This window comes from Macaca mulatta, chromosome 18, assembly GCF_049350105.2.
Source record: "Macaca mulatta isolate MMU2019108-1 chromosome 18, T2T-MMU8v2.0, whole genome shotgun sequence".
NCBI lineage: Eukaryota > Metazoa > Chordata > Mammalia > Primates > Cercopithecidae > Macaca > Macaca mulatta.
The window spans coordinates 42,111,683-42,133,515 of NC_133423.1; the positions used below are offsets into that span (position 1 = coordinate 42,111,683).

The 21,833-nt window shown below is 44.2% G+C and overlaps 1 protein-coding gene across 3 annotated transcripts in view; it reads left to right on the forward strand.

Annotated features, from left to right (window-relative positions):
• Positions 1 to 3,171: 3,171 nt before the first annotated feature.
• Positions 3,172 to 21,833, forward strand: part of MYO5B (myosin VB) — a 397,560-nt gene continuing 378,898 nt past the window's right edge. For all 3 annotated transcript variants that reach the window (XM_015121932.3, XM_015121933.3, XM_077975469.1), the window contains exon 1: positions 3,172 to 3,411. In XM_015121932.3, the coding sequence (XP_014977418.1) occupies positions 3,385 to 3,411 (27 nt within the window). In that variant the 5' untranslated portion in view covers positions 3,172 to 3,384. The remainder of the gene's footprint in view (positions 3,412 to 21,833) is intronic.

The window sequence follows — 21,833 nt, forward strand, 5'->3', positions numbered from 1 at the left end:
GCATTCCAACCTGAGCAGCAAAAGCGAAACTCCATCTCAACAAACAAACAAACAAACAAAACCCAAAAAAACCAAATTCAGACTCATTGATCACATCTCTGACCAACTAAATTAACATCCCCTGATAACCCCTTAATCCTGGTACACACTGACGTTCAAGATGCACTGACATAAAAAGCAAGGGTTAGACTCTCGAATGAGACTTTAATTGAACAGTAGCTGTCTGACCTAGAGTGTTTTTCACACCCTTCCTCCCTAAGCCTCACTTTGCCCATCTGTGAAAAAGGCTTAATATTCTGAACCTCCTTTATAAGGTTGCTCTGAGGCTTCAACAAGATCACAGAAGTAAAGCGCTTGGTATGTTTCCTGAATCAATTAAGTTTTAAAATGTCTTTATTGTTCAAAGGAGGGAAAGACCATATCTGATTGTGGGATGAGAAATTCACAAAGCTCTGGCCAAGTGTGGGACTCACGAATGCAATTCAGTTCAGTCAACATAAATTGAGCTTTTCATTTGTGCCAGGTGTGATGGAAACTAGACAGTTGGAACCAATTAAGGGTGGGGAGAAAGGATGGAAACAAATGAATGTCAGGTTGGTCCGAGGTCCAAGTGGCATTGTTAGCATTGCCTATCTGCAGGTGGAAAGTGGGTCTTTAGTAAGGTTAGAATTAGATTTGAGAATTAGCATTGTGAACGAGACATGAAATGGGGGCATGGATGAGAAGAGAGATCTCTGAAATGGAGCATAGTTTTATTCAGAAACCAGGAAGAGGAAGTTATGCCTAGAAAATAATGTTAAGGTTTGGTTAGAGAGGCTGAGAAAACAAGAGAAAAATAATACCCAGAGAAGAGATGGTTTAACGTAGTGGGTTGAATCAATTCCCACCCCATGCTTCACAGTGATGAGGTAATTTCAACAGAATGGGGCTGAGTGGACCCAACTAAGAAGAAATTACAACAGCAGTGGGTTTTTCTTTTTAAATAGAGTCTTGTTCTGTCACCCAGGCTGGAGTGCAGTGGTGTGGTCTGAGCTCACTGCAACCTCCACCTCCCAGGTTCAAGTGATTCTCCTGCCTCAGCCTTCCAAGTAGCTAGGATTACAGGCATGTGCCACCACGCCCAGCTAATGTTTGTATTTTTAGTAGAGATGGGGTTTCACCATGTTGGCCAGGCTGGTCTTGAACTCCTGACCTCAAGTGATTGGCCCACATTGGCCTCCCAAAGTGCTGGGATTATAGGTGTGAGCCACCACACACGGCCAGAACAGCAACTCTTAAACTTGGCTGCCATTAGAACTATCTGGGAGCTCTTCAGAATCCTTTCACCCAGGGCAACGCCCCCAAGACAAGTTAAATCAGAATTTCTGGGAGCAGGAACCAGACATCCGCTTGTTTCAAGTGATTCTGATGCGCATAAAGTGTAGAGAATCAGAGAATTAAGGAGGGACTGGGCGTAAGTGGAGATAGCTGAATAAGTGAAGCTACTGCTTTAAGTTTAGCAGGAAAGGAAAACACAAAAAGCCAGGAGCCAGTGGAAAGAGGAAGAGTTGCTGGTAGAGAGATGGGACCACTAATGGTGGTGGAGGAAGAGGCCAGGATCTAAGCAAGACTGACGACTTTCTTATTCAAAAAAGGGGAGAATCACCTGGAGGCAGAAAGAACAATGAGTACTGGCCCCACACCAGAGTTTCTGGTTCAGTAGGTCTGCAGTGGAGCCCAATAACCTGTATTTCTAACAAGTTACCAGGTGATGCTGATGGTGGGCATGGGGGGTGGGGACACACTTTAAGAGTTACAGGAATCCGGGGAAGGGAACCATGCAGAAAAACTTTTGAGGACGAGAAAAAAAAATTCCTTTCTGCTCTTGCCACTGATATGAAGAGTTCCATTTTAGATCCAATGAGAGCCACCCAAGCTTTGGTCAATGCATGTGTCACCCTGGAAGTACCGTCCTTTAGACTTTCAGAGGAGCTTTAAAAATTGGGATACCCAGGTCCCTTCCTTCATTAAATCAGAATTCCTTGGGTTGGGGCCTCTTCCTTGGATCGCTTAAAGCTCCCCAGTTGACTCTCATTGTGGAGGCGCCCACGGGAAGGCCTGCACAGGTGAATTACAACGGGATCTTGCGTTCCAGGTGGGATGCCTTTGAGAATCACCCTCTGAGGCTCCTAAACAACTGCCCCGGCTGGTATAGATAGATCTTCTGGTGGAGAACCACTTTTCAGGGGCCACCCCTGGTTCAGGGACACATGCCACCTTCAGAAGGGAGTGTCTCGTCTGACAGCCCTGGTCTCCTTCCACAGACTCCTGGCAGTCTTTTTTTTTCTTGACTGAAATTTCTACTTTTCACTGGAAGTAGGAAAAGAGCTGAAGTTGCTGTAGGCAGCCAAGTGCCATGGGCAGAGAGGGAACACAAATAAACGAGGTAGTGAGTGGCAGAAAGACCGGGAGTCTGCATGTAGGAGAGACGGGGGTTGGGAGAACGTGAGACTTCCCGGAAAAGCAAGAGCCCTCTGAGAGGAGTGGCCTGGAGTCTCCTTGGAGGCTGTGGGCGAAAGTGGCCAATATTTGTACAGAAGAAGTTACGACTCCCACCTTTCTGACGGATTTCCGCGCAGAGAGTTCAGTTTGAAGGAGAAGATCCTTGGTGTACGTATGTCCAGGTCGCCTTAATAACGATCTACGAGTAACTGAATTTTAATGAAAGCGCTGAATACAGCCAGGTAAAATCGAGGGCAACGTCCGGGGCCTTCCAGCCATAGAAGTTTCTCTCTTTTCCCCGCTCTCTGGTTAGTTCCTCTCCCCTTTTCTTGTGTGCACCGCGTGCGTGCCGGACTCCGCCGGGCCGGGTGCGGGTGGAAGAGCAGGTGCTGGCACCGGGGCGCACCTGTGCCTGCGCGTGCGGCGTCCAGCAGGGGGCGGCCCGCGCCGGTCCCCGAGCTCCGCTCTGAGCGCCCCGCCCCCGGCCCGGAGGCCCAGGTGGCAGCGGGGGCGCGGGAGGGCGCGTCGGGCCGGGCACCGGCAGGGCTCAGAGGCGCGGCGGCGCACGGGCAGTCCGCTCTGACGCGCGCGGGTCCTCCCTCCTCGCCGGCCCTCGCCTCCTCCCTACACCTGGGCGGGGAGCGGCGTCGCGCTGCCTCCTCCCCCGGCGCTCGCAACTCCTGTCCGGCCGCTGCTGCGCCGCCGCCGCAGGAGTAAAGGTCGCGCCGCCGGGAGCGAGCCGGCCGCTGTGCCTCCGGGAAGCCGGCGGGGCAGATCGGAGAAGAGCGAGAAGATCGAGAAACTCCAGGCCAGCCCAGGAACATGGCGCCAGGCGGGCCGGCCGCGGACTGAGAGCCGCGGTGCAACGGGGAGCCGGGGCTTGAGCCCCGCCCAGCCCGGGCCATGTCGGTGGGCGAGCTCTACAGCCAGGTGAGCGCAGCCGCGGGAGAGGCGCCGCGGGGCCGGGGCGGAGCGCTCGGGGCCACCTGGCACTCAGGGTCGCCTTCTCCCTCGGCTACTGGAGGCGGGAGGTGACGGGAGACCCCTCCTGGTGTCCCCCGCGTCTCCGTCCTCGGCGTCCCTAACTTCTGTTGGCGGAGAAAGTTTAGCGGTTCCGGGAACGCCCGCACTGACCGGCCGCCCGGCTCCTGGAGATTCCGCAGCGCCACGGCTCAGCCCCAAGCCGGTGCTGTCGCCCCCTCCCCGCCGCGCCCCTCACTTTCGTTGCCTGGGCTGGGTTCCAGCTGAGTTCCCCGAACCGCGGGGGCGACTCTGCCAGCTCTGAGCGCCGTGCTCGGACGGTCCCCCGCGGTGCGCCCGCCGCTGTCCCCTGTCCCCGCCGTGGACCCCGCCCCAGGGGTTCTGCGGCGCCGGCTCTCGAGGGTTCGCCTCCGAGGCGTCCTTTCCTCACGCATACCCACAACAGGGAACCCTGGACTTGGGAGAGGTGGGGGTTCTGGACTTGGTGGAGAGGGAGGAGACTCAACCTGGCGTGAGGGCGCGGCAGCTGGATGGAGTGGGGGTAAGCGATGGGTAGAGGGGTGCTCCGTTATCTCCGGAGACCCCAGGGAAGAGCATTGTGAATTTGCTGGGGATGGGTATTTTGACGCGGCCCCTCTGGTACCAAGAGAGCTTCAGTGACTGTGGGGAAGGGGGTTGGAGTAAAGCCGAACTGGGAGCAGGGTGTGAGTTTCAGGATGCCTTCAAGGTCAGAAGGGATGTGCGAGGCTGGGTGCTCCGAATCCGGAACAGGTGCAGCCTGGGCGGAGACGCCCGCGTTCCGCAGCAGTTGCTGTGGTTAAAGTTAGGGACGAGCCACCGCTTCCAGGGGAGCTGGAGGCAGCGCTGCAGCCGTCCGGGACCCCTCAAGTTTCACCCTGGAGTCAGGAGTGAGATGGGCAAAGGCCTTTTCTTCACATGTGCCCTTTAGGAAAACAAGTTTTGGATAGTCCAATGCCTGGTTTTCCTGTTCATCTTCTTGGGTGGCCAAAACACATACGACAGTGCCTGTGCACACGCCTCCGTGCAGAGTTGTGTGTGCGTGTGGTGTCCGCGCGCGTTGTGTGGGTGTGCGATTCCCGGGACACCTGCCCGGGCCATCAGGTCTGGGCTGGGTAGGAACAGTCACTTCTGCGTCCTTACCTGGAGAGCACTCGCGGCTGTCCAGCACATGTGGGGGAGCCCTTCTGCTCCGTGAACTGGCAACCCTTCTAAGTTTGAGGAATTTTAAACTCTCGCCTTCCTCCTGGAGCGGGGAGCAGGGCCGGGATGGGTTCACGCTCATGAAGGTGGCCGCGGAGGCTGTCACCTGGCTGGGGGTGGGGACGCAGCAGCCTCAGATACTACTTCCTAGCCCACCAGGGACCTCCTGTGCAGCGATCAGGGATGGGCGACGGCCTCTGGGGGAGGAGGGGAGGAGGCGAGGAGGCGAGGAGGCGGGAGCCAGGGCGTCAACTCTGTGGCAGTCCTAGGCTTGGAATGGCACTCCACCCCTCTTGGCTGTGGAGGTATTGGGAGGATCCCTAAAAGCTCAGGTTTTTTCCCTGAAGCCGGTTAGGTTTCAGGAGCTGGGACTGGAGGCTGGAAGCCAGTGAAGGCAGGGGAAAAATCTGAACTGGAGTGCTCAAAGCCGAAGCTTTGTTACATTAAAGTGCATGGAGATGCAAATTGTACTCCTAAGTAAAAGGAATGACTCAACTGAATATACCTCCAATGTGTCAAAGTCCTTTGTCAGGCAATATTGAATTGCTGTTATTATATGAGGGGGAGAGTTTGTGGGGTAAAATGGAGTTAAAAGTTTAAAAATATAAACTTTATTTCTCAACGCAATTTCCATCAAGGTCAAGACACTTTTGAAAGTTATACCAGCCACCTAGTTCGTCCCTAAAGAACCGAGGGTCCTGGGAATTTAACCATGCCAATGCAGTCTTACATTATTAACTGGAAAAGATGCAGGTCATTAACTTCGAGATTAGGACACAAAGTCAGAAGGAGCCAAATCAGGACTGTGAGGTGGACGCCTAATAGTTTTCCGTAGAAACTCTTGCAAAATTGCTCTTCTTTGAGAGGAATGAGGAGCATTGTTGTGGCAGAAAATGACTTTTCTGGTGACGTTTCCTTGGTGTTTTTCTGCTAAAGCTTTGACTTCCTCAAGACACTTGTAATAAGCAGATGTCATCATCATTTGGTCTTCTAGAAAGTCAAGCAAAATGGCTTGAGCAGTCCTCCAAAATGCTGCTATGATCTCTGCTCTGAACCAGTCCACCTTTGCTGTGACTGGACCTCTTTCACCTCTTGGAAGTCTTTGCTTTGATTGGGCTTTGTCTTCAGGATTATACTGGGAGAGCCACATTTCATCCCCTGTTACAATTCAAAGAAATGCTTCAGGGTCTTGATCCCACTTGTTTAGAATTTCCATCCAAAGCTCTGCTCTTGTCTGCAATTGATCTGGGTGCAGCAGTTTTGGTATCCATCAAGTGGGAACTTTGCTCAACTTTATTTTCGGTCAGAATCATGTAAGCCGAACCAATTGAGATGTCTGTGGTGTCGGCTGTTGTTTCTACCATTAATTGTCAGCCCTCTTCAATTAGGGAACAGATAAGATGCTTCCCCCCACAAATGGATGTGGATGGTCTGCTGGTGCAGGCTTCATCTTCAACATTACTTTGTCCCTTCTTCAAATGAGTTACCCACTTATAAACTGATTTATTTGGGGGCATTGTCCCCATCAACTTCATAAAGTAATGATTTCACAATTCTTCTCTCCACGCTTTGTCATAAATTTGATGTTTGGTCTTGCTTCAATTTTAGTAGAATTCCTGTTGCCCTGATAGGGGCTTCTTTTCAAACTGATGACTTATCTTTCTTAGTGCCTCAAACTAGACCCTGTTCTAGATCCCATTCATGCTTGTTATAACAAGTACAAAACTATGCGTTTGCTTTGGTGCAGAAAACTCTGAAATCCATGTGAATTTTTTTCATGATAGGCATTTTTCCGTGATCTTGAATAGTGCTCATATGGGGCTGATGGACAATTGAATAAACCCTTAATCTTTGGAGCCCTAGTTTTGAAAAACAGGAATTAATATCGGATTGCTTTTAAAGACAACACTTGTAGGAGAAACCATTCAACTTGATTTTTAGTTAGAAATGAATACATTGCATGTTAATTCTTAGGAATGATAAAGTAGTGGGAGTCTGAACTTGGGTTTCAGTGTACTTTTTCTCAGGTTATGGAGATAAATACAAATCTGGTGTCACCAGAGAAAGGTCTTGGATATAAGACACTTAAAAAGTAGCTTCATTGGTGTGAGGGGTTGGCATAATTAATCCCAAACAAATATTAGGATTCTTCCCTAAGGGCTGCTGGGCTGCACCTTGCTCTGGGTTTCCAGTCCTTAATCATTTTGGGTCTTGATTCTGAAATTAAGGAGATTTTCTGGGACCTAAGACAGTAGTTTCTAGGTTTGTTTTGAGCAGTGGTTATTCTTCCTGGAAATTAACACCCTTGTGCTTTGCTATGAGAAGCAGTTGTGTAGTTGCCTAACCATGGTCTCCCCACTTGCCAAGCTGGCTTCTCATTGCGCATGTGAATCATAAGTTACACAGGGAAGCCATGCCTGCTACGCAGATTCGCTTTTCTTGGAGATTATTCATTTTTACTGTATTATCAAAATAGCCAATGTTCCCTTTTATTTTTAACTTGCAAGTGGGCTTTCCTAATGTGACAAACACTGGAACCAGGCACACACATCAATGTGTTATGTGTGATGGAAATAATTACCTATTATGCTAACAGCACTTATACATTTTTGGGAATGAAAAATTTAAAGCCCTTTGATTATACCTGTTGCTTTTGTGACAGAGTTAGAAGATGTTATTATTGGAATATGAAACATTTATATATTAACTTGTATTAAATAGTGTTCGGTAAGAACTTAGTATATTTCTAGTTATCTAAGCAAAGACTTTCTTTTTCCCTCCATCCAATTAAATGTGTTCTTGCTCTTCTTAATCTGTTCTCTTCAACTGTTTATACGTTACATGATTTTTTTGGCGGGTCGGGGGCCAAAGGGCACTTCTCTATGAACAGAGACACTCCTGTTCTCAGAAGACCCAACACCTCACCTTTGAGAAATTGTTTTCTTTGTAGTGAGGTTTTTCTGGATGGAGAAAGAGCATCGTCAGTCAGTGCCAGACACTTTGAGGGTGATGTCAAAGTGAGTCAGTCTCATTCTGTCTCACATCAGGTCCAAAGGTGGAGCTGATGATGGTGTCTGTTGTCACAGTGGCATGCATGTGGTCAGTGTGAGTGCCTGGCTTCCAACCCACTGGAAAAGACAATGCGGGCTTTGCTTTGCATAGGTCCAGAAAGAAGCCCACCCATGTGCAAGCATGGTGAATACCATTTCATTATGATTGCAGACGGTAGTCTGATTTTAAAGCATAAAATGTAACCTCTCCTCCTCAGGCTGAATGTAACCTCTCCTCCTCAGGCTGAACTCTTTTCTACAGAAGAGTTATTTGGGACAAAAAATTTAAATACTGCTGTTTCAAATACCTGGATTTTCAATATGCTACTTTGATTCTAGCCAGCAGAGTGAATGAGAAATCATCAAATTGAAACTGGTGCCTTGAAACCAATTCCTTCAAATAACCTTTTTTCCTCCTTGGCTTCTAATTGATAGGTAGTGTCTGAGCAGTGGGTTTTTGAGTGCTGCTGGGAGGTTACTTTACTGGCAGACACACCTGGTGTATGGTAGCTTTGCGCCCAGGAGCCTTTACTAAGGGTGCTGATTTGGGACCAATTATTTGAAAAATAGATCTTCCGTGCTTTTGGGCAGGTGTCCTTTAACAGTCCCTTACCTATACCTCAGGTAATGTAAGTTTCTCCCAAGTGTCAGTCTGAAAGCAGCAAGAGCTACCTGTTTCCTCTGTACCTGGTCACCCCTGCTGGAGGGGCTGATGATTCCTTCTTTTGCTGGTGGCTCTGAGCGATATTCTTCTTTCCAAAAAGTGGTGACAGTGTTAAGGACATGAGGACTTGAAGAGTGTCAGCAGAAGCTATTAGTGCTCCTCTTGTTTCCCCCCTTACTCCCTTCCCTGCATACTGCCTTGGTGTTAGCTCGCTTCCAATAGCCAGCACCCTTCTCTTTGTCAAAGCTCCTGAAGCTGTTTTGCCTGTGTGCATAGGGAACCTGGGAATTGACATCCTCTGCAAAAGGGAACAGTCCTTAACAGTCCTTAAGAGTCTTAACCAATGGCATGACATTAGTTTCCTATCCCCTCACCTTGGGAATGGAACAGCTCTAAAGTATGGCCCATACTGTTTTCAGTTTCTTCGTACAGTTGAGCTAAAGTTACCATGTTTGGGACTTTCCTTAATATCACATGTTTGCTTGACTTCCTTCCCTCTCTTGTCCACCTTCTCTACTCCCCTACCAGTCTTTCCTGAAAACACTGCCTTATAAGTCTCTTGAGCAGGAATCCTCATCTCAGGATCAGGTTCTAGGAGCCCAAGTTAACCCATAACTCATGGTGGCTTAGCTGAGTGGATATTGAGAATCTCAAGGGCTTTGACCCCTGTAGGGTCCCAGGAAAGGCTGAAGAGAAGCATGGAGGTTGTGTGTCATGCTGTCACCTTCCTTCTGAACCTCATTCTCTGTCTTGCATGTGGTTTTTTTCTTCTCCCATCCCTAGTTCCAACTCCGTTGATCCTCCGCTCCCCTTTTTCAGATGGGCCTATAAGCCCAGTGGATCCTGCTTGACCCTGTTGGCAATCATCAGAATTTTGAAGTTTGTACTGGTGACTTGTGGATGTGGTATATTCCAACGACCTGTAACCTGTACTCATTGAGCAGACTCTTGCCCCGCCCTCCTTTGTTGTTAAGCTTTTTGTTTTTTTTTAAGACAGAGTCTCAGTCACTAGAGTGCAGTGGCATGATCTTGGCTCACTGCAACCTCTGCCTCCTGGGTTCAAGTGATTCTCCTGCCTCAACCTCCCGAGTAGCTGGGACTACAGGTGCGTGCCACCACACCCGGCTAATTTTTGTATTTTTAGTAGAGACAGGGTTTCACCATGTTGGCCAGGATGGTCTCCATCTCTTGGCCTCATGATCTGCCTGCCCGAGCCTTGTTGATTTTATGTGATGCCTTATCTAAGTAGGCTGAGATTCTGGAGAACAGAGGCCATATCAAACATTTTTAGGAGCCTCCAGTGTGTTTGATGACAAAAGCCAAATACACAAAGTACATTAACAATACAGGATTATCTTTGTGTCATTAGAGGAGTGCACATACTCCTCTACAAGTTACAGGCATTTTGTAGAACTGTTGGTCTGGTTGGGCTACAGTACTGGGGGAAAGGCATTCTTTAAGGTGTAGTGGGACATGACTGGGGCCTAAAGAATGAATAGGATTTGAAATGCATGAGGAGGCTGTGAAGAGAAGGATGCTCTCAGGAGGAGATAGGAGAGTGAGTTCAAGCATAGGGACAGGCATGAGCTATATGTGTTTGGAGATTATTATAGCACTATTTTTAACAATTTTGAAATAATTATAGACTTAAAGAAACATTGAGAAAATAGCGCAGTATCTATATTTTTCCCAGATTGCTCTAGTGTTAACATGTCATATAACCATAGTGCAATTATTGAAACCAGGAAGTTAACATTTCTGTAATACTAACTGGTCTATAGAGTTCACCAGAATTTTACCACGTTTTTCACTAATGTTCTTTTTCTGGGCCAGGATCCTCTCTAGGATTCCACACTGCCTTTGAGGGTTGTAGCTCCCTGCCCCCCTCTATTTAGTGACAGTTGCTCAGTTTTTTGTCTTTTGTGACCTTGACATTTGAATAGCATTGGTCAAGCCAGGCACAGTCACTCACACCTGTAATCCTAGCACTTTGGGAGGCCAAGATGGGAGGATCCCTTAAGCCCAGGAGTTTGAGACCAGCCTGGACAATATAGCGAGACCTTGTCTCTACAAAAAATAAAAAAAAATTAGCTAGGTGTGATGGCATGCACCTGTGGTCCTAGCTACTCTGGATGCTGAGGTGGAAGGATTGCTTGAGCCTGGGAGTTGAGGTAGCAGTGAGCTGTGATTGTGCCACTGCACTCCAGCCTGGGTGACAGAGTGAGACCCTGTCCCAAAAAAAAACCATTTCTCAATAATTTTATAGAATGATTTTGGGTTTGTCTGATTGTCTTATGCTTACATGGAGGTTGTGAATTTGGGGTGAGAACACATCAGAAATTCTGTGCCTTCCTCATTGCATCACCTCAGGAGACAGGTGATATCAATGTGTTTTGTTACTGATGGATCACTTTGATCTTTTGGTTAAGCTGATGCCTGTCAGATTCCTTTTATTGAAGGATGGAATTTAGAAATGAAGATCTGGATGCTACGTGTACTCATTACTACTTTTTGTAGTTACGTAGAGATTAGAGACTAGAACTCAATAAATGTTTTATTAAGGGCAAGGGAAGTAGAAGAGTCAACTATGAACTTGAAATGTCCACCTTGAGTGTGGACAGAAGCCAGGTTGGAGCAGGGATAATTCTTGATCTTTGACATGTTGGGTTTGGAATGAAAATGGTTTGTCTAAGTGAAAGCATTTATTTACATTTGGAGATTTACGAATGAGCTTAGAGGAGAAATGTCAGGATCTGGGGTGTTTGCAAATGATGCCTGGGATTTGCTTTTCTTTAATGAAGAAATGCAGTTGTCTGATAACATGGTGTTAATAAGGGAGCTTGGAATGGGCATTTCCAAGGCCTTTGTGACTATGATCTTGACATGGACCACCCTGGATATTGTGGAACTCTCAGCTCTGACACATTGGAACAGATACTTTCTTTTTATTTTATTTTACATTTTTAAAATTATACTTTAAGTTCTAGGGTACATGTGCATAACATGCAGGTTTGTTACGTATGTATACACATGTCATGTTGGTGTGCTGCACCCATTAACTCGTCATTTATATTAGGTATATCTCCTAATGCTGTCCCTCACCTCTCCCCCCAGCCCACGACAGGCCCCGGTGTGTGATGTTCCCCTTACTGTGTCAGAGTGTTCTCATTGTTCAGTTCCCACCTATGAGTGAGAACATGTGGTGTTTGGTTTTCTGTTCTTGCAATAGTTTGCTGAGAATGATGGTTTCCAGCTTCATCCATGTCCCTACAAAGGACATGAACTCATCCTTTTTTTATGGCTGCATAGTATTCCATGATGTATATGTGCCATTTTCTTAATTCAGTCTATCATTGACGGACATTTGGGTTGGTTCCAACTCTTTGCTATTGTGAATAGTGCCGCAATAAACATACGTGTGCATGTGTCTTTATAGCAGCATGATTTATAATCCTTTGGGTATATACCCAGTAATGGGATGGCTGGGTCAGTATTTGGGTATATACCCAGTAATGGGATGGCTGGATGGTATTTCTAGTTCTAGATCCTTGAGGAATTGCCACACTGTCTTCCACAATGGTTGAACTAGTTTACAGTCCCACCAACAGTGTAAAAGTGTTCCTATTTCTCCACATCCTCTCCAGCACCTGTTGTTTCCTGATTTTTTAATGATTGCCATTCTAACTGGTGTGAGATGGTATCTCATTGTGGTTTTGATTTGCATTTCTCTGGCCAGTGATGATGAGCATTTTTTCATGTGTCTGTTGGCTGCATAAATGTCTTTTGAGAAATGTCTGTTCATATCCTTTGCCCACTTTTTGATGGGGTTGTTTTTTTCTTGTAAATTTGTTTGAGTTCTTTGTAGATTCTGGATATTAACCCTTTGTCAGATGAGTAGATTGCAAAAATTTTCTCCCCTTCTGTAGGTTGCCTGTTCACTCTGATGGTAGTTTGTTTTGCTGTGCAGAAGCTCTTTATAATTAGGTCCCATTTGTCAATTTTGGCTTTTGTTGCCATTGCTTTTGGTGTTTTAGACATGAAGTCCTTGCCCATGCATATGTCCTGAATGTTATGGCCTAGGTTTTCTTCTAGGGTTTTTATGGTCTTAGGTCGAACATTTAAGTCTTTAATCCATCTTGAATTAATTTTTGTATAAGGTGTAAGGAAGCAATCCAGTTTCAGTTTTCTAGATATGGCTAGCCAGTTTTCCCAGCACCATGTATTAAATAGGGACTCTTTTCCCCATTTCTTGTTTTTGTCTGGTTTTTCAAAGAACAGATACTAAGTGTTGATTTCTTTATTTGAAGAATTGGGGTGGTACCTGCACCATGGGAAGGTTACTGGAGGCTTATGATCCTAATCCATGTGAAGTGTTCGTCTAACATAGTGTTGGCAACTGTTCATCAGTTTGCTTCTCCCTCCAGTCACCATGCTGGGTGGCAGTCAGCATTATGTGGCTAGCCTCTTTTTTTCCCTAACCCTTCCCTGCGGTCCTGCAGGGGTCTTGATCACAAGGGGACTTGGTGAGAGAGGAAGTAGGATTGCTACAAACACGTAACTATGAGAGCGATAGACAAGGCATGGGAAGAAAAGGTTCCTACTCCCCACCACTCCTGGGGAAGGAGCAAGAGCAGTCTGAAAGGAGTTTTAAATTTAAGCTGTGCTTTCTGGTCTCTTATTATAGCTTTAAAGGAAAATTAAAAAGCATTTTTCACAATGCTGATTTTCCCTCTGTGAATACAAATGATTATTGAAACAATCCATACAATGCAGAAAAGACAAGAGCTCTGTAGTCTCATTCCCAGAAACGACCACTCTTGACCATTTAGGCATGTTCTCTGGACCTCCGTTGTCCAATAGGGTAACTGCATGTGGCTGCTGAGCACATGAGATGAGCCTGGCCCAGGCTGGGATGAGCTGGAAGTACTGTACACACTGGGTTTCCAAGATTTAGAACAATGTATGCAAAATATCCTTCATACTTCTTATATTGGTTATGTGTTGAAGTGATTGTTATTTGTATATCGGCTAAAATATTCTACTCAATTCACCTTTTAAAGGTGGTTGTTAGAAAATGTAAAGTAGCACAGGCGGCTCACAGTTGTGGTTTGCATTCTGTTTCTCTTGGGAGTTGCTGCTTTAGACTTAGGCACAATATGTACTCAAAACAAATGGGATCGTGCCATGTCTCTTACTCTAAATCTTAATCTATGTCTATCTTTTCCTATAGCATATAAAGGCAATATTGCCATTTTAAATGGCTGCATGATAAGGCAGCATATGGATGTACTGTAATTTTTTCTTAAAAATATACATTTTTTAAATTGCCAAGGTCTGATACCATATACTATAATGTGTTTAACCATTCCCATGCTGATGAACATTTAGGTTGGTTCCTATTATTTTCCTTTTTTTTTTTTTTTGTTGACAGTAATAATTGCACAAATTTATGGGGTTCAAGTGATTTTTTTTTAATACATGTATACAATGTATAATGATCAAATCAGGGCAATTAGGTTATCCACTGCCTCAAATATTTATCATTTCTTTGCATTAGAAACATTCAAAATCCTATCTTCTAGCTTTTTTGAACATACCAAAAAATTGTTTATCTTTTCATACTGTGAAAAATATTGCACAATGTTCTTGTAACCTCATTTATTTTCTCAGAATAAATTCCTAAAGGTGGAATTGCTGGCATGCACATTTACAGTCTTCGTTGATACGGCCAATAGCCACCAGAAGAGAACCAGTCTGTTTCTTCACCACTCTTTTGGGTCATTGTTCTTTCTTTCTCTCTCTCTTTTTTTTTTTTTTTTTTACCCTTATTCATACTAAGTGTTTTACGCATGTTTTAAAGTTGACTTTCATTCGAGGGATGAGCCTCTGTTCATATGCTTGGTATTTATGTGTTATTTTCCTTATATTTCCTGTTTGTATTAACTGGCATTATTTATAACTGTTTTTGCTCATTTAAATGACTACTCTATATTTTTATTTTTTTGAGACAGGGTCTCACTCTGTCACCCAGGCTGGAGTGTGTGTGGTGGTGCAATCATGGCTCACTACAGCCTCAACCCCCTAGGCTCAAGCAATCCTCCCACCTCAGCCTCCCAAATAGCTGGGAACAGACATGTGACACCATGCTCAGCTAACTGAAATTTTTTTTTTTTTTTTTTTTTTTTAAGAGATAGGGTCTCATCATGTTGCTCAGGCTGGTCTTGAACTCCTGGTCTCAAGTGATCCTCCCACCTCAGCCTCCCAAAGTGCTGGGATTATAGGCATGAGTCACAGCACCCAGTCCACTCTACATTTTGAGATAGGAAAACATGGAAACCAGAATATTCAGGATACAATATATACATTTAAAAAATAAAGCATCTTGGCATGTATTTTCCCCTTCATTTGTTCTGAGATTATATATTTTGAACCCTCTAGTTGGAAAACTACTGGTTATGGGGCGCTTTTGTGCCAGGTCGCTTCTCAGCACTACGTGTTAGCTCATTTAACAATAACACAGGCTTATGTGACTTTCCCAAAGCTGCCTGGCTTGAGGGCCCAGCTTCTGACCACTGTGTTCTACTTCCTTCCATGAGGTATCTGTCCCATTTATGGTGAATCAGAACATCATTTGGATATAAGGGACTCTAATATAGAGGGTCCTTTCTACCTAGCACTGCCCTGCAACTCTCCCTGCCCCAGCAATAGAAAACCCACCAAGATCAGAGAAGGATGGAGTCCGTGTGCAGAAAGAATGGCAGGGGGTCTGATCCTGCTTGTGTTCTTTTGCCACTGCCACCACCACCACACCCAGCCCCATGTGTGTCCTGGTGCTTCTTAAAACTCTGTCCCTGCTTTTGGCTTTCGTTAGGCCATGTAGTCCTAAAAGAGATCCACATCTTCGAAAAGGCGCAAAATATAACAAAGTACACTTAGTCCATTTTGTGTTGCTGTAACAGCATACCCCAGACTAGTTAATTTATTTCAAAAAGGTTTATTTAGCTCACAGTTCTGTAGGTTGAGAAGTTCAAGGGCATTGCCCTGGCTTCTGGCAAGGGCTGTTGTGATGTCATAACATGGTGGAGAATATCAAAGCAGAAGCAGACATGTGCAAAAAGACAAAATCTGAGAGGCATCCTGGCTTTATAACAACTCACTGTTGTGGGAATAAATCCATTCCCAGGAGAACGAATCCAGTCTCACTATAGTGAGAACTCATTACCATGAGAACAGCATCATACCATTCATGAGGGATCCACCCCTATAACCCAAACACATCCCACTAGGCCCTACCTCCCAACACGGCCACATTGGGGATCAAATTTCAACATGATCTTTGAGGACAAATGAATCACATCTAAACCACAGCATACTTGAAATTCAAGAAGCTTAAAATTAGGTATTTCTGATCTAAAACTAACCATCCTTTCATTCTCAGTGCCTTGGTCCACTTTTCCTGGCTCCATCTGCCCCTTAACATCCTCCAATGAAAAGCCGCCTCCTTCCTACCATGCTTGACATTTAATAGGCATTTTGCTCTCTTTCTGGGCCATGCCCTGAGATTACTGGAAGTCTTTCTGCATCTTCTCGTTAAGTCAAAGATCTTTGCCTTTCATGGGTGTGCCCTGCCCTCTGGAAATTGGTGTCTGATGGAAGATGAGCTTGCCTTCCTCACTCACGTTGTCTGCTCTGGCCATCTTGGACAGATCCCTTCATGATCTGAGGAGAGTGCCTTGTAGTGGTGTATCCAGGACCCAGTTCATTCCCTGTTACCGTGTTAAGTGCTTATCAGGGAGTTTGTTAAGGCACTTCAGAAACATCCTCCAATTGAGCAGTTTGACCCAGGAGGAAGTCCTCAAGTTTTCCCACCCAGGCATAGATGGGCTCCACTGATCTCATTAATTTGCCTGTGAGAATGAGCAAGCTTATACATATGAGCTCACATTAATGGCTCATAACGCTTCTCTTAAAACTTACCGGCTCATGAATCACCCTCCCTTGAACAATTCTAATAGTGACACAGACTCTGCAGCTTTTCTCTTTTTTGCTGAAGTTTGGGGAGGAATGGGGAGGCCCATCCTGAAAAGTTAATGACTTTCCCAGACAGCTTTTGCCATTATAAAACTCAAACATGCCGTGACACGAAATCCTGAGAGGAAGGAGAACATCCAGGTGCCTTCTGCATGGAATTAAAAGACTTCGGTCTTCAGGACTAAGAAGCTTAGGTCCCTTGCTTGGGAGACCAGCCTCCAAGATTAAAAAATACCAGGCAATAAAATGCTATTTTTGTTCATACTGTGACTTGGATATTGTGTATCTTGGAAGGTGAAAGGGTGAAATATTTGGACCAGTAAGTTGTCCTATATTTCACTATCTACTTCATGTGCCTTGGCCATTCGCTTTAGACTCTCATTCAGTTTTCTTTTTTTTTTTAAAATTTATTTATTATTATACTTTAAGTTCTAGGGTACATGTGCATAACGTGCAGGTTTGTTACATATGTATACTTGTGCCATGTTGGTGTGCTGCACCCATCAACTCGTCATTTACATCAGGTATAACTCCCAGTGCAATCCCTCCCCCCTCCCCCCTCCCCATGATAGGCCCCGGTGTGTGATGTTCCCCTTCCCGAGTCCAAGTGATCTCATTGTTCAGTTCCCACATATGAGTGAGAACATGCGGTGTTTGGTTTTCTGTTCTTGTGATAGTTTGCTAAGAATGATGGTTTCCAGCTGCATCCATGTCCCTACAAAGGACACAAACTCATCCCTTTTTGATGGCTGCATAGTATTCCATGGTGTATATGTGCCACATTTTCTTAATCCAATCTGTCACTGATGGACATTTGGGTTGATTCCAAGTCTTTGCTATTGTGAATAGTGCCGCAATAAACATACTTGTGCATGTGTCTTTATAGCAGCATAATTTATAATCCTTTGGGTATATACCCAGTAATGGGATGGCTGGGTCATATGGTACATCTAGTTCTAGATCCTTGAGGAATCGCCATACTGTTTTCCATAATGGTTGAACTAGTTTACAATCCCACCAACAGTGTAAAAGTGTTCCTATTTCTCCACATCCTCTCCAGCACCTGTTGTTTCCTGACTTTTTAATGATCGCCATTCTAACTGGTGTGAGATGGTATCTCATTGTGGTTTTGATTTGCATTTCTCTGATGGCCAGTGATGATGAGCATTTTTTCATGTGTCTGTTGGCTGTATGAATGTCTTCTTTTGAGAAATGTCTGTTCATATCCTTTGCCCACTTTTTGATGGGGTTGTTTGTTTTTTTCTTGTAAATTTGTTTGAGTTCTTTGTAGGTTCTGGATATTAGCCCTTTGTCAGATGAGTAGATTGCAAAAATTTTCTCCCATTCTGTAGGTTGCCTGTTGACTCTGATGGTAGTTTCTTTTGCTGTGCAGAAGCTCTTTAGTTTAATTAGATCCCATTTGTCAATTTTGGCTTTTGCTGCTGTTGCTTTTGGTGTTTTAGACATGAAGTCTTTGCCCATGCCTATGTCCTGAATGGTACTACCTAGGTTTTCCTCTAGGATTTTTATGGTATTAGGTCTAACATTTAAGTCTCTAATCCATCTTGAATTAATTTTCGTATAAGGAGTAAGGAAAGGATCCAGTTTCAGCTTTCTACTTATGGCTAGCCAATTTTCCCAGCACCATTTATCAAATAGGGAATCCTTTCCCCATTTCTTGTTTCTCTCAGGTTTGTCAAAGATCAGATGGCTGTAGATGTGTGGTATTATTTCTGAGGCCTCTGTTCTGTTCCATTGGTCTATATCTCTGTTTTGGTACCAGTACCATGCTGTTTTGGTTACTGTAGCCTTGTAGTATAGTTTGAAGTCAGGTAGCGTGATGCCTCCAGCTTTGTTCTTTTGACTTAGGATTGTCTTGGAGATGCGGGCTCTTTTTTGGTTCCATATGAACTTTAAAGCAGTTTTTTCCAATTCTGTGAAGAAACTCATTGGTAGCTTGATGGGGATGGCATTGAATCTATAAATTACCTTTGGCAGTATGGCCATTTTCACGATATTGATTCTTCCTATCCATGAGCATGGTATATTCTTCCATTTGTTTGTGTCCTCTTTTATTTCACTGAGCAGTGGTTTGTAGTTCTCCTTGAAGAGGTCCTTGACATCCCTTGTCAGTTGGATTCCTAGGTATTTTATTCTCTTTGAAGCAATTGTGAATGGAAGTTCATTCATGATTTGGTTCTCTGTTTGTCTGTTACTGGTGTATAAGAATGCTTGTGATTTTTGCACATTAATTTTGTATCCTGAGACTTTGCTGAAGTTGCTTATCAGCTTAAGGAGATTTTGGGCTGAGACAATGGGGTTTTCTAAATATACAATCATGTCATCTGCAAAGAGGGACAATTTGACTTCTTCTTTTCCTAACTGAATACCCTTGATTTCTTTCTCTTGCCTAATTGCCCTAGCCAGAACTTCCAACACTATGTTGAATAGGAGTGGTGAGAGAGGGCATCCCTGTCTTGTGCCAGTTTTCAAAGGGAATTTTTCCAGTTTTTGCCCATTCAGTATGATATTGGCTGTGGGTTTGTCATAAATAGCTCTTATTATTTTGAGGTACATTCCATCAATACCGAATTTATTGAGTGTTTTTAGCATGAAGGGCTGTTGAATTTTGTCAAAAGCCTTTTCTGCATCTATTGAGATAATCATGTGGTTCTTGTCTTTGCTTCTGTTTATATGCTGGATTATGTTTATTGATTTGCGGATGTTAAACCAGCCTTGCATCTCAGGGATGAAGCCCACTTGATCATGGTGGATAAGCTTTTTGATGCGTTGCTGAATCCGGTTTGCCAGTATTTTATTGAGGATTTTTACATCGATGTTCATCAGGGATATTGGTCTAAAATTCTCTTTTTTTGTTGTGTCTCTGCCAGGCTTTGGTATCAGGATGATGTTGGCCTCATAAAATGAGTTAGGGAGGATTCCCTCTTTTTCTATTGATTGGAATAGTTTCAGAAGGAATGGTACCAACTCCTCCTTGTACCTCTGGTAGAATTCAGCTGTGAATCCATCTGGTTCTGGACTTTTTTTGGTTGGTAGGCTATTAATTAGTGCCTCAATTTCAGAGCCTGCTATTGGTCTATTCAGGGATTCAACTTCTTCCTGGTTTAGTCTTGGAAGAGTGTAAGTGTCCAGGAAATTATCCATTTCTTCTAGATTTTCCAGTTTATTTGCGTAGAGGTGTTTATAGTATTCTCTGATGGTAGTTTGTATTTCTGTGGGGTCGGTGGTGATATCCCCTTTATCATTTTTAATTGCGTCGATTTGATTCTTCTCTCTTTTCTTCTTTATTAGTCTGGCTAGTGGTCTGTCAATTTTGTTGATCTTTTCAAAAAACCAACTCCTGGATTCATTGATTTTTTGGAGGGTTTTTTGTGTCTCTATCTCCTTCAGTTCTGCTCTGATCTTAGTTATTTCTTGCCTTCTGCTAACTTTGGAATGTGTTTGCTCTTGCTTCTCTAGTTCTTTTAATTGTGATGTTAGAGTGTGAATTTTAGATCTTTCCTGCTTTCTCTTGTGGGCATTTAGTGCTATAAATTTCCCTCTACACACTGCTTTAAATGTGTCCCAGAGATTCTGGTATGTTGTATCTGTGTTCTCATTGGTTTCAAAGAACATCTTTATTTCTGCCTTCATTTCGTTATGTACCCAGTAGTCATTCAGGAGCAGGTTGTTCAGTTTCCATGTAGTTGAGCGGTTTTGATTGAGTTTCTTAGTCCTGAGTTCTAGTTTGATTGCACTGTGGTCTGAGAGACAGTTTGTTATAATTTCTGTTCTTGTACATTTGCTGAGGAGTGCTTTACTTCCAATTACGTGGTCGATTTTGGAGTAAGTATGATGTGGTGCTGAGAAGAATGTATATTCTGTTGATTTGGGGTGGAGAGTTCTATAGATGTCTATTAGGTCTGCTTGCTGCAGAGATGAGTTCAATTCATGGATATCCTTGTTAACTTTCTGTCTCGCTGATCTGTCTAATGTTGACAGTGGAGTGTTGAAGTCTCCCATTATTATTGTATGGGAGTCTAAGTCTCTTTGTAAGTCTCTAAGGACTTGCTTGATGAATCTGGGTGCTCCTGTATTGGGTGCATATATATTTAGGATAGTTAGCTCTTCCTGTTGAATTGATCCCTTTACCATTATGTAATGGCCTTCTTTGTCTCTTTTGATCTTTGATGGTTTAAAGTCTGTTTTATCAGAGACTAGTATTGCAACCCCCGCTTTTTTTTGTTCTCCATTTGCTTGGTAAATCTTCCTCCATCCCTTTATTTTGAGCCTATGTATGTCTCTGCGTGTGAGATGGGTCTCCTGAATACAGCAGACTGATGGGTCTTGACTCTTTATCCAGTTTGCCAGTCTGTGTCTTTTCATTGGAGCATTTAGTCCATTTACATTTAAGGTTAAGATTGTTATGTGTGAACTTGATCCTGCCATTATGATATTAACTGGTTATTTTGCTCGTTAGTTGATGCAGTTTCTTCCTAGCCTCGATGGTCTTTACATTTTGGCATGTTTTTGCAATGGCTGGTACTGGTTGTTCCTTTCCATGTTGAGTGCTTCCTTCAGGGTCTCTTGTAAGGCAGGCCTAGTGGTGACAAAATCTCTAAGCATTTGCTTATCTGTAAAGGATTTTATTTCTCCTTCACTTATGAAACTTAGTTTGGCTGGATATGAAATTCTGGGTTGAAAATTCTTTTCTTTAAGAATGTTGAATATTGGCCCCCACTCTCTTCTGGCTTGGAGAGTTTCTGCCGAGAGATCTGCTGTTAGTCTGATGGGCTTCCCTTTGTGGGTAACCCGACCTTTCTCTCTGGCTGCCCTTAAGATTTTTTCCTTCATTTCAACTTTGGTGAATCTGGCAATTATGTGTCTTGGAGTTGCTCTTCTCGAGGAGTATCTTTGTGGCGTTCTCTGTATTTCCTGGATTTGAATGTTGGCCTGCCCTACTAGGTTGGGGAAGTTCTCCTGGATGATATCCTGAAGAGTGTTTTCCAACTTGGTTCCATTTTCCCCCTCACTTTCAGGCACCCCAATCAGACGTAGATTTGGTCTTTTTACATAATCCCATACTTCTTGCAGGCTTTGTTCATTTCTTTTTCTTCTTTTTTCTTTTGGTTTCTCTTCTTGCTTCATTTCATTCATTTGATCCTCAATCGCTGACACTCTTTCTTCCAGTTGATCGAGTCGGTTACTGAAGCTTGTGCATTTGTCACGTATTTCTCGTGTCATGGTTTTCATCTCTTTCATTTCGTTTATGACCTTCTCTGCATTAATTACTCTAGCCATCAATTCTTCCACTTTTTTTTTCAAGATTTTTAGTTTCTTTGCGCTGGGTACGTAATTCCTCCTTTAGTCTGAGAAGTTTGATGGACTGAAGCCTTCTTCTCTCA